This window comes from Callithrix jacchus, chromosome 15 (assembly GCF_049354715.1).
Source record: "Callithrix jacchus isolate 240 chromosome 15, calJac240_pri, whole genome shotgun sequence".
Classification (NCBI taxonomy): Eukaryota; Metazoa; Chordata; class Mammalia; order Primates; family Cebidae; genus Callithrix; species Callithrix jacchus.
The window spans coordinates 78,515,310-78,528,372 of NC_133516.1; the positions used below are offsets into that span (position 1 = coordinate 78,515,310).

Genomic DNA, 13,063 nt, shown 5'->3' on the forward strand with positions numbered 1-13,063 from the left:
ATTTGCATTGGAATTTACCCTGGCAATGATACCACAAACTACGTAATAATAGAATAGCTAGGCTGGGCATGGTGGCTCACACCTATAATCCTAGCATTTTGAGAGACCAAGGTGGATGGATCACAAGATCAGGAGTTTGAGACCAGCCTGTCCAATATGGTGAAACCCCGTCTCTACTAAAAATACAAAAATTAGCCAGGCATGCTGGCACATGCCTATAATCCCAGCTACTTGGGAGGCTGAGGCAGGATCGAGGTCAAGAGATCAAGATCATCCTGGCCAACATCGTGAAACCCCATCTCTACTAAAAATACAAAAAATATCTGGGTGTGGTGGCATGCACCTGTAGTCCCAGCAACTTGGGAGGCTGAGGCAGAAGAATCACTTGAACCTGGGAGGTGGAGATTGCAGTGAGCCAAGATTGCGCCACTGTATTCCAGCCTGGTAACAGAGCGAGACTCCATCTCAAAAAATTGTGTGGCACCTCCCTGCTCACTCTCTCTCTCTCTCTCTCGTCCTGCTCCTGCCACTTAAGTTTCCTGAGGCCTCCCTAGAAGCCCAGCAGATGCGAGCACAGCCTGTGGAACCTGTACAGCCTGTGGAACCATGAGCCAATTAAACTTCTTTTCTTTATAAATTACCCAGTCTCTGGTGTTTCTTTATAGCAATGTGAGGATGGACTAATACAAAGATTAACAGAAAGCAAACCATGAGCTAAACATAAATAACCCTACTTCAACGTATAAGTTTGAAATTTACACACATACGTCTGTTAGGTAGAGCCAAAATTTGAAAATCTATTTGAGTTAAAGCCAAAATATAAGTATTGGAGTCCAAATGTAAATCATCTGCAAGTATGACTTGACGTTAACTGCTAAGGCAGTCATTCTGACACTCACCGGATATTTCCACCGTCTGGATATATAACTCAATTGCTTTTCCTGGCCTCCTTGTGATTGAGTAGGACCATGTGACTAGTTCTGGCCATTGGTATTGAGCCATTTCCAGGTTGCAGCATTTAATTGTGGGAGTAACAACATTCAGCATTTTCTTTCTGTCTAGGATGGTAACTGGCAACTTTAGAAGCTGGTCCAACAGCCAGAGAGTCCCTTGAGGGCTTATAATAAACAGAGCCCCCTGCTATGGATAACACTACATTACAAACATGTAGCGTTAACAAGAAACAACTCCTTGTTGTTTAAAGTCACCAGTATTTTTAGAGTTGTTACCATAGCAAAACCTGGCTTATCCCGACAGATATATTCACTTTTGTTCTTGACAGAATTGTCTTAGGGATGAGTATTGGTAGGAATCCAGGAACTTTAAAAGAGTGGCAGGAAAAATAAAGTTAAGAAAGGGAGAGAGTTATAATGGGGCCATACTAAGACAAACACAAATTGAATACAGTTATAGCCAAATTATTGAATTTTATTATTGTTGTTACTACTACTATCATAATTATCACTAGTAGGTCTTAAAACAACCTGGCTTGAGGTCAGGAGTTTGCGACTTGCCTGGGAACCATAGAGAGACCCCATTTCTACAAAAAAGTACAAAAATTAGCTGAGTATGGTGGCACATGTCTAGTCCCAGCTACTCAAGAGGCTGAGGCAGGAAGATCACTTGAGCCCAGGAGGTCAAGGCTGCAGTGGGCTAGGATTGCACACTGCACATCAGTCTGGGCAACAAATAAACAAACAAAAACAACCTGAAGATGGCTGCCATGACATGCAATGACTCATCTTCAGTGTTGGATGGAGATAAAAAGGGAGAAGAGATCATTCAAGCTTTTGGACTTCTCAGGATAATTCAATGGCGATTCCTATCCCACATGGTATGAATTATGTTCCCTATTTACATTTTCTTTTTCTCAAATGGACTATATGATTTTTCTAATTAAGGATATTTTATATTCCTTTCATGTATTTTTGGAACAGTCCTAAAGCTCATTAAAATCAAGCTGAAGACCAGCTTCACTTGCTACCAGGGAATTGGCATCAGACACCACTGCTGACCATTTCTTGGGCTGACTCACAACAGATGGATTGATTCTCACATTTTCATTTTCTGGAGCTTCAGGAATATTGAATGAGATGGGGATGGGGCAGGCAGAGAGAAGTGCATTTGCAGTCAACACTGTCTTTGAGACTTCGGAATTTCTCATTGGTAACCAACTCAGTGAAACAAACCAAATGAGGGACATTTTTCAAATCTGACTTCTCATAGCAGTTGTTTCTCTTTTTTTTTATTTGACATGTGCCCTGTTGGATTTATTCTCCTGTTCATTGTTCCTGGCCTTTGGTGCTTTCCTTTTTTTCAATCCTCTAATTTTCCATTCTTAATTAGAAATGGTCTACAGAGCCCCAGAAGTCAAGTAGTGCATTAAAAAAACTTGTGCACAATAAAATCGTGTTGAGAGAAGAGTTGGCATTTATCAGAATTATTTGAATTGTCAGTGACCAAACCACCCTGTAATTTCCCACAACTGGCTGTGCACCTGGGTTCCACTGTCCACTTTTATTATGGCCTTAGAGCTTCTTTGAAAATCTAGCAAAGAAGCTCCAAGGCTGTAATTTGTTAGGTCGAACAGGTCCTACCTGTTAAACTATCCTGGCCCTTGATTTTGGATTTGAGTTTTGCCTACCAGATCATGCATCAAACCTGTCTTCCATCCTTGCATTATCAAAAACCGGAACTCAAGCAGTATGCTCCTTGTTTTTGTCAAGTATAACATCATTCTGAAGAACTCCTTCTACTCTTCAGCAGTGCAGCAGAGGAGGTCCACATCTACCAGTATGGTTGCACTAAAGATGGGAAGTATTTCTCTCTGTGTTTCCGTACTCTAAGGAGACTGCACTTGCTGTGCATACTATGCAATTGTACTTGCATTACCTACAACGTGTCAGATACTAGCACAGGTACTGGGGATATAGCAGTCAAGATCACAGACAAGAATCCCTACCCTCTTGGAACTTATTCTGTGGCAATTACCAATTCAAGTACTAGTATGATTTGACGTGAATTTTATAAAACTATACTGGTTCTTTACCCAGCTAATGAGCTACACTTACATGTAAGTTCAAAAGTGTTTACAATCTATAGATGAGTCTGAGTCATGTTCAGAATTAAATTTTTATCAGGCTAGGACAAAAAGATGGTTGACCTATACAGGTATGTTTAGAGACCCCCCTGCTGAGCATAAGTGTAGATCCAAGAAAAGAGAAAACTAACAAATAACCAAGTAGCACGTTTGATTTCTCATAGCAACATAGAGAATGCGATTTTGTTTGCCATTACAATATTTGGCTATGACAAGACCTGAGTTGGAATGAGCCTGCCCCATTCAGCCCTCATCTGGAAATGAATTACTATCCCAAGAGTGTAACAGGAATTCCTGCATCTCTTCACTGGGTTCCCTGGGATCCTTTCCCGTTTGTGATAAAGCAAACTGAGATTCTCTCTGTCCTTGCACTAGTTACCACAGTGAGTCTCCAGGCAGGAAGCACCATGCTTCCTGCTGCTGCTGCTGCTGCTGCTGAAACCTTATCAAACTGGACTGAAGGGACCTATAGTCTGCTGGGAATCAGGGAAAGTAACCAAATGGAATTAATATTTTTAAACCTTTTAGGGACAAAACAAATAAAATACCTATCACATTACTCAGAATCTGCAATGCCCCTTTAAGCTTCCCTTGATTTATGAATAGTGTATGAATAATATGAGTTCTTGGCTCCCAGATTCATATAGAACTTGGAAAAAACCTTGATTTGTTTTTAAGAATCTCACCATGTGAACTTAAAAGATGTTAAACCACACCATAGATGAGGTCATTGTCACTTTGAATGGAATCCCAGTTCCTCAACCCTAGGCTGATGTCATATCAGAAAGGCTTCTCTTGACTGCTGGTAAAGGATGGGGGACTAGTCCGCGATTCCCACTTGATTTCTGGGGCACATTTCTGGGCAACTTCTTCACTCCAGTGGAGGCATGAAGACTGGGGAAGAGGCTATCTTACCTGAGAGCTCCTACTTGCTCCTAGATAAAACTGCTCCTCCCCAAGTTTTCATGTTTTTTGTGTGGAGTAATAAAGAGAGATTTATAAAATCTGTGTATGTTTCTTGAAAAACCCTCACCTCTCCATTTCCTCCAAGACTCACAGACTCATTACTGCTACCTGCCTTGAGATCATCTGGACGAATTTCCTAGTGCCCTGTAGCCCTGACTGTGCCAGTCACCGGATCTTAGTTTCTCCCTGCACTCCTTCCTCATCCCCTGCCCTCCATACATTGCTTTGCAGCTGTATTTTTCACCGTAGCATGCATCATCATCTAGCATTTTATATATTTTACTTGTCTATATTTCCACCAGAATACAAACTCCACGAGAGCAGGAATTCTTGTCTGTGGTTTTTGTTGCTTTCTTTTTGCTGTCTTGAATAGTTCCTGACACGTAGTAGGTATCTTATCTGTTGGATGAATAAATTAATGAATGTGATAGATACCCAGTACTTCTTGAGAGTCACTAATTATTAGCAATACATTCTTCTGTTTTGGAGACACAACCCCTTCATTGGCCTCTGGAGGAGGTATTAGCCAGTTCTATAGTCTCTGAAAATGAAGGGACTCTCCAGAACCCCAGTCATTATATTATTTTGGGCATAACCCTTTATAGTCCTCCTCATGTCAAATATTTACCAAAGATGTGACTAGTGGTGCTACTCTATCTAACCTTCAACATCCTTAATCCTCCTACCCCTGCTCCCATATGCATTTTTTTTTTTTTTTGAGACAGGATCTCAATCCATTGCCCAGGCTGGAGTGCAGTGGTGTGATCTTGGCTCACCACAACCTCTGCCTCCTGGGCTCAAGTGATCCACCCACCTCAGCCTCCCAAGTGGCTGAGACTACAGGTGCATGCCGCCATACCTGGGTAATTTTTGCATCATTTTTGGTAGAGATGGGGTCTTGCTATGTTGGCCATGCTGGTCTCAAACTCCTGGGCTCAAGTGATCTGCCCACCTCAGCCTCCCAAAGTGCTATGATTATAGGCATGTGCCACCCCAACTGGCTCCATCTGCATTTTTATAAGACTTTTAATCCAGAAAAAAATAAGTTATCCAGATTTTTTACTATTATGACAAAATTTGAGGTCTGAGGCATGTTGGGAAACTGGCAAGTAGTGATGATCTAAGCAGTCATCTTTGAATGACCATCACACTGACTGGGCTCATTATTTTTCACTTTAATTCCTGAATCATACACTCCTCAGAAGCCAGAAATGCTGGGTTGATGGCTTGATGGCCTCTCTTTAAAGGCTGTGCATGTGTGTAGCACTACAAGCAACATTTTGCTTGCCATTAAGCTGAAATGTCATCGCTTTTATTCTACAGCGCCAACCAATCAATCAAGCACTGCAAAGACCACCCCCAGCCCCCACTTTAATGACTATTCCATCTTCAAGCCTGTCTATGTGGCTTTGCAGGGTAGGCAGAAAGCACTTAGATCGTTTGAGTTGGCCTGGCTTTGGGGGTTATATCTGTAGCTCTCCTACAAGTTTATTTGGTTGAATAGCCCCAGAAATAACAAAACAAAAAAATATATATCAGCATCCTCAACAGCAAATGAGAATACAAGAAAGTCTGAGAAGTACAAAGCCTCCTATTTTCATTGCTAACTTCTAGCTGCTCTTGGAAAAGTTCAATCGTGCCAATCAATTTCATCAACCACTTGCTTTTCGCAGGGCCAAGATCCCAGCGAGTCCTCATGGATCTGTAGGCAACACTTACAGTGCTATATTTATGTGTCATTCTTAGAGTATGAGTGCCACCCCAATAAAATCTAAACCCTCTTCTTACATCAATTATTTTTTACCCCCACCCCCATCCTGGTACTTCCCTTTACTCAGATGCATGCTATAACAACCACCCAGCAGAACTCAGCACAGCCAAATCTAAAAACTCCATGTTGTAGGTATAAGGCTGATTAGAAGGTCACCATTAATAGGCAACAGAATCACCGGACATCCTTACAAACAGAATAACATTCCTTATTCCACCATCCCAGAAACTTAAAGGCAGACACATAGAAACCCCTTCTCCCATCACTGCTATTTCTGAACCCTTTAAATTCTAACTACGGCTACCATTATCCATGTCCACATTGACTCATGGTAGGCCTGGCTGTATTGTCATGACACTGGCAACTTTGATGGTCATTAGTAAGCCTGGATATAAGCACCTGTGCTGAGAAAACTCTCTCCAGGGCCAGGTTTGCAGAACCAGCAAAAAAAGTGTTCAAAGGACAGAACTGAGAACCAGCTACATATCTTTCCTGAACCTCTGGCTTGTCATTCTACTTTTCATGAAGCCCAACCTAAGAAAGGGTGTTCAGAGCCTGAGCAGACCCTCTAAGCTGCTGAGAGTGTGAAAGCTGCTAGACCTTCAGGTGGCTCCATACAAATAGGAGGAAGATGTGCGATATTCCTTAAACTACTTGGTCACCCTAACAATCTTATCTTTAACTCTGACTACATTTTTGGTTTTCTAAACTTGTCTTTCTTTCCGGATTATAAGTCTGAGATGTATTTAAGAGACTCATCCTCATAAAAACTGGCCTTTGACTCATTTCCTGTGCATATGTATTTGTGTACCTATATGCACATACACACACATTGTTGGATTAGGGTCTGAATCTTTCCCATGGGTTCTCTAATACTGATTTAGCTCATTGAATCCTCTGCATTCCACTCTCTCTCCCACAACTCAACCTGTTTTCTCATATGTTCAGTCCTTGTGTTGCAATGAACATTAATTTTTTTAAAGTGATAGTCATTTTCACAGCACACTTTGAAGTCTAAAGCTCAGCACAACCACATTCACACTGGATCTTTCATCAATATGAAACTTCTAGTCATCCAAGGCTTATGATCCACATATATCAGTTTCCATGGTCCACACATGGAATGTCTACAGCAGATATTGGATCCTATACTGCTCCCTACTTACCATGCTTTTGGGCTGCTGATGCATACCTATCTCTGTGTGTACTCAGAACTGCAGACCAGTGCTCCTTCCTCATCTCACTGTTCTCTTCCCCAGGTATATGTTCTTTCCTAATGGTGCTTATTTTATGTTGAAGCTGAAAAAACCTCATCAACTAGCTTTCTTTAAGTATAGAGTACAGAGAATGAAAATGGGGAACAGCTTGCATGGGACTGTAACCCACACAGAGAATACATCTGGATGTTTATGATTCTTTGTGATTTAGGGAGTGGTTCTATAATATGCCATGTTCTTTGAGGATAGGATTATTTCAAACTCATTTTTGCAGCCTGTTAAGTGGCTCTTAGAATTTCTGATACGTAGTAAATGCTTAATAAAAGTTTACTGAGTAAATGAATGGTCCCAGTGGCAGTACAGAAGGAAGATGTCAGAATAACAATGTATTGGGTGACAGAAGAGTGCAGATATAGAAATTAAACTTCTAAAGCCCTGGGCTGCTGGAGAGTCAAAGACAGTGCAGAAGTAGAAGGAAGACAGCTCTTTGTGACCCATAGGGTTCCTACTATGAGATTCAATGGGAGAGTTCACTGTCTCACCAAGATGAGACAGTGCAGACATGGAGAAAATGACTAGAAAGGACAAGAACTGGGAAAAAGAATCTTATGCTTCATTTCCATTGTGTGTGTGTGTGTGTGTGTGTGTGTGTTATAGTTAAGTACTCAGGAATGTGATTCACCAGCCATCAGATCTAACAAAATCTATTCTCATTTTGCTAGGTACTTTAGTGAAACAGAAAACTTTCAATTGTCTCTACTAATGGAATGAAAGCAATGGTACATATAATCAAATGTCTTTTCTGTTTGCCTTTGGAAAGGATCATGTGTGTTTTCCCCAGTAGCTTTACTTTCAAGTTCTAGCTTAGGCTAATAACAAAATGAGTTAGCATTTTCTTCATAAAATACCTGGTAGGAGAAGATCAGAAATGTGTTTATGGCAAAAGAAACTCATTCAGGGCCTAGGACATGCCTTAGTTAATTACTTATATGAATAATCTACTTGTAGCAAGTGGGATTCTAAACAGGGCAAAAGGCCAAGAGCAGCTGTATGTCCTGGATTTTAAAGACCCCAGAATAGATGTCCCAGGAGAAAGCTACAGTTAGTGTAATGACAAATGTCAATGGAGGAAGAAAGATGAACTAGGAGTAGGAGAGCTGGGATTCTTAGACTTAATAGCCCAAGAGAAGCCATATAAAACCTTTGTGTCTCAATTTTCTTATTTATAAAATGTAATAATTCATTTGCTCTGCCTATCTACTAGGTTAACTGGTCAAGGTAAATTGGTGGACAAAAGGGCTTATAAAAGTATTACGTTATGAAAATGTAAAGCATCGATAGACAAATAATGAAGTAACTGGTGGCACCTCCTTTCAGGACACATCCCTTGTCTAACTCCTCCATGCTTGGAGTCTTTGGCTGTGGCTTCTGAAACTTACCCCTGTTAAAAAAAAAAAAAAAAAACTCCAATTTTTAAATGATTCTGCTCTCTAAGGATAACTACTTTCATAATGTCCATGCATCCTGATAAATGGATGCATCATTTCTCAGATAATAGCTTCGTTTTAACAGGAACCTCCCAGCTATAATAGCTTAATTTAGTGGTTCTTAAAGTGCAGTCCCTGGACCACAGCATCAGCATTACCTGGGAATTTGTTAGAAATGTAAAGTTTTGTATCCACCCAAACCTTAATGAACCACAAGCTCTAGGGGTGCAGCCCTGTAGTCTGTGCTTTGACAAGCTGTCTAGGTGATTCTGATGTACACTCAAGTTTGAGAACTACTACTTTAGTGCCCCATAAAAAGTGAATGCTAGGAATTGAGCATTGGTACATGCTATGAAAAGCTTTTTTTTTCTTTTTCTTTTTCTGGAAGGAGTAGGAAGCAGCTTGTGGGACTTTTCAAATTATACAATATGCTGGCTATTCAGAGCTAGGCCCACAGCAACATGTTAAACCATGTTAAATACAGTCACACTTAAAGAGATATATTTATCACCAATTCATTTGTATATTTGTATATATAGTGAAAATGTATGTGTATATGTACATATATATACATATAATGACAGTGCATTTTCTCAGGAAGGTCTTATATATGTATCTGTATTAAATTTATGTACATATGCCTATGCATATGTACATGTGTATGTATATACACACATTTATTTGTCACTAAATAAAGAAAATGACTCAGTACATCATTTTCCCAGGAAGGTCTTTTTCCTGATTACCCTATTTAAAATTGCATCTCTACCTCTGGCACTCCCTATCTTCCTTTCTTATTTTTCTTTTTAGGATTTATCACCTCCTAATATACTGTGTTATTTGTTTTGTTTATTGTCCGTTTCTCCCAGCTAGAATGTATGCCCCATGAGGGTGGCCTGTTTTGTTCACTACTGTGTCCCTAGCTCTAAGAACTGTGCCTGGCACCTAGCAGGCACTCAGTATATATTTGTTGAATTAATGAGTGAATGAGCAACTGCTAAATCTGGGAGATGAGAAAGTGTTGGGGTCAGACCAAAACACTGAAACACCTGTAAGCACCCTTATTAGTCAGTGTCACTTTAGCATGGGAGCCTTGCCTCTCTCTGTTTCTGCTCTGGGCTCTGAGACAACTCTGCAAACAAGCTTTGATAAGTACCACCCTCAGGAATTTAGTTCACTATATTCTTTGATTTTCATTTCAAAATACACTGTCTGGTTTTCCTAAAAATGGGAACAGTGTCCTGATTGATCAACATGATTATATGGCTGGCTGGGGCTTGGGGGCAATCTATTATGAATATGCAACAGAATAGAGTGTGTCATATTGGTGGGAAAATAGTCTTAAGTATGAAAATCAAGAGTTCTGAGTTCTAGTCTTTATTGTACCCCTAACTTGCTATATGGTCTTGGGCAAATTGCTTGGGCAACTAGCATTTCTGGGTCTCAGTTTCATCAGTTGATCTCATTGATCTCCAAGGTCCCTTTCAGTTGTATTTATATATCCACTCATGTGTCACTTGACTACTATCTTTCTCCTCTACTGGTAAGCTCTGTGAGAACAGGGACTGTTTACTCACTTCACAATGCCCAGCACTTAGAGGCACTTGAAAAATATTTTCTAAGTAAACAAATCCCCATGAAAATCAAATGGTGATTTCCGCCTCATCAGCTCGTGTTCTACACAACCAAGGCACGGGTACATGGGTGTGTGCTGCAAAGACCCTGGCTGTTCAGGGATCCAGTCACACAAGGAGGAGCATCCAGAATTGCACAGTTCCTTGATGTGAACATCTTGGGAGGTGTGCAAGGAAGACCCCAGGCTGGGCACCTGGGCCATCAGCCCAGTGGCTTGGAAAAGCATGGATTTGGGGATGAGAGATCTAATTTGAATCACAGATCTGCTATGTTCTAGCTGTGAGTTCAATTTATCTACCTCTCTTCGTTTGGAAAACAAAGTACTACCTGCCTCTCAGGATGGCTGTGAAAATGGAAGGAGGATATCACGTCTTCCTGGTACATGGTGTCAGAAAAGTGCCCAGTGAAAGGAAGCCTCCTTGACTGGGTCTGCATCCCCTTTCCTTTGCGAAGTCTTTAAGCAATGAGGTTTCTAATGATGTCTCCTTTCCCAAAGAGTTGGCCTAAGTTTGTTACTAGCTCATGGGAGTTCCTTAGCTTAGGGGTCCCCAACCTTTCTGGCATCAGGGACTGGTATCCTGGAAGACAATTTTTCTATAAATGGGAGGGGTGAGGGGGTGGATAGGGGATGGTTTTGGTATGAAACTATTCCATCTCATATCATCAGGCATTAGTCTGCAACCCAGAGGTTGGGGACCCCTGCCCTAGGTAGTCTTGGCTGAAGGGACATAAAGATTGGGATAAAAAGTGTTTCTCAAAATAGCTACCTTCTGATATATATATATTTTTTTTCTCCTTTTGCTTCCAGTTTGCCTAATGAGATTTTGAGATTTGCAACTTGCTACAGCTTGATAGCAAAGGGTTTAATTTTATAAATAAAATTTAATCATTGATTATCACTTGAATGTGCTGAGGACTAGCACTAAAAAGAGCAAGTTTGAACTTTGCCTGTCTCTCTTTTTGGCTGCCTTTCTTTCTCCTGCTACCTCGCTCCCTCACTCCCTCCCTGGTGGAGTCAATTATGCTTCTGTTCCTGCCCTGCCCCCTCCTCTGCCTTCCCCCCCACCACACTCATCTTCTACCAATGATTATCTTTATTCTGAAAACAAATTCTGTTGCTAGGCAACCAGAAGACAAAATTGCTGTGGTTGATATGATTCTCATTAGTGCTGCAATTGCAGTGGTGCCGCCATCATGCCGGACACACGCTTATTGCATCTGTCCCCAGCTTGACAGATCTTTCCGGAAAGTGGGATGGGGTGGATTCTTGGCAGAGAATTAAGGGCCTCAGTACTCATCAGAAAGTATTTATAAATCACTGTATATCAACAGCCTGCTTTAGAATCATTTTATTAGAACACATTCAAGAAAGTGACATACGGAAAAAAGACAGCAGCAATTCTCGGTCATGCAAATGCCCGTGTTAAAGTTCTCCATTGGATTTAAATTCAAGTACAAAGACAGTCCTTTCCTGAGCCAGGTGCAATTCCAGAGAATGACACTTTGCATTGAGAGCACGTTTCCTTCAAAAAGTTCAGAACACTGAACAAGTCACATCCTCACAATAAGATTGTGAGATACATGGAAGTGTAAACTTTTAAGGATCCCTTTACCCTGCCCTCCCCCATAACCCAGCCAGGGAAGTAAGCTCAACTTCAGGACCCCTCAGAAATCAGGTTTAATCTATTGAAAATAAAGCAGTGGGCCTTTAAAAAAAGTTAGAAAATGAGTGTATATATGAAACGGAATCATCATCTCTGACTCTTGCCTTGGTGTGGGGTTTCCATGAAACTCTGTGTTTGGGGTTAGGACTCTCTCTTGAGTATGGTGGAAACTGGAGGACTTTAAAACCTTTTTTATTATGAAAAATTGCAAACATATACAGAAGTAGAGAGAATGGTATAATGAATGTCCATGTGCCATTATCTAGTTTCAGCAATTACCAACATCTGACCAGTTTCACACTTCCCACCCACCCTTAACAGGATAACCTGAAGCAAACAGGGGCTGGTTAGAGTGGTCTTTGAATCAGAGACCCAGGGAGGGAGTGAGGTTAGGGAGGAGCTAGAAAAACATGAAAAAAGTCTGGGTAGGCTGAAGCAAACAGAAAAATTGTGGAGGAAGTGGTTGTTGCCAGTGTTTGGGAAAGGATAAAGTTAAGCCTCATTTTTTTTACCACACATCATCCCTTCTTCCTCCCTCTTTCTCATGATGTGGGGAGGCAAGCTAGATTAGAATGATGGGTTTTTCCAGATTGGGGGCCACTGATAATAGAGATGTTCAGCCTGGAGAAGAACTTCAGAGACAACCATGTCCCTCTAATTAACCTGTTCACTCATGTTGCAGACCTCCAGGGAGCAGGGGCCTGGGCGTACCTGCTGTTCTGAGTGGGATCTGGGGGAAGTACATTGGGCCATGGGGCCTCTCACAGGTCCCTACTGCTCCACCATTTTAGACTTTGGAGAGAAGTTCAGCAACCTCAAATTGCACCCAGTAGAGAAGAAGGGAGCCCCGAGGGGTGAGCCCATGGCCCAGGTGGGGAGATTTTGCTTGGAACATGTTGTCCTCTGAGCAAAGGCTGCACCCCACACCAGCCCTGCCAGAGAAGTCTCAAGAGAGGTGGGTGATTGGAGTCCTGGTGGGAGGTCCCAACGGTGCCACGGCTAACCTGGTGAGCTGCAGGGACAAGTCCCAGGATGCGCGCTAAACGTAAGTGGAGAAAGGATCTCCAGGTCCCAGGTGCCACCGAGGAACAAGGTTGCCATCCTGTTAAGAAAAGGGCTGGGCTCTGTGATTTGCATATGACTTTGCAAAAATCTGCATGAGATCCCATAGCCCTTTATAGAAAACAGAGTTAAATCATCAGTGCAACCTACTGTATTTCCAG

At 41.5% G+C, this 13,063-nt stretch overlaps 1 protein-coding gene across 44 annotated transcripts in view; it reads right to left on the bottom strand.

Annotated features, from left to right (window-relative positions):
- The window catches only part of KALRN (kalirin RhoGEF kinase), a 659,576-nt gene that overhangs the window by 196,788 nt on the left and 449,725 nt on the right, over positions 1 to 13,063 (bottom strand). For 8 of the 44 annotated variants that reach the window (XM_035274803.3, XM_035274802.3, XM_035274801.3 and 5 more), the window contains one exon: positions 11,511 to 12,942. The exons of the other annotated variants lie outside the window; for them this stretch is intronic. In XM_035274803.3, coding sequence (XP_035130694.1) covers positions 12,880 to 12,942 — 63 coding nt within the window. In that variant the 3' untranslated portion in view covers positions 11,511 to 12,879. Of the gene's footprint in view, positions 1 to 11,510; positions 12,943 to 13,063 lie in introns of those variants that run through there. 44 annotated transcript variants of the gene reach the window in all.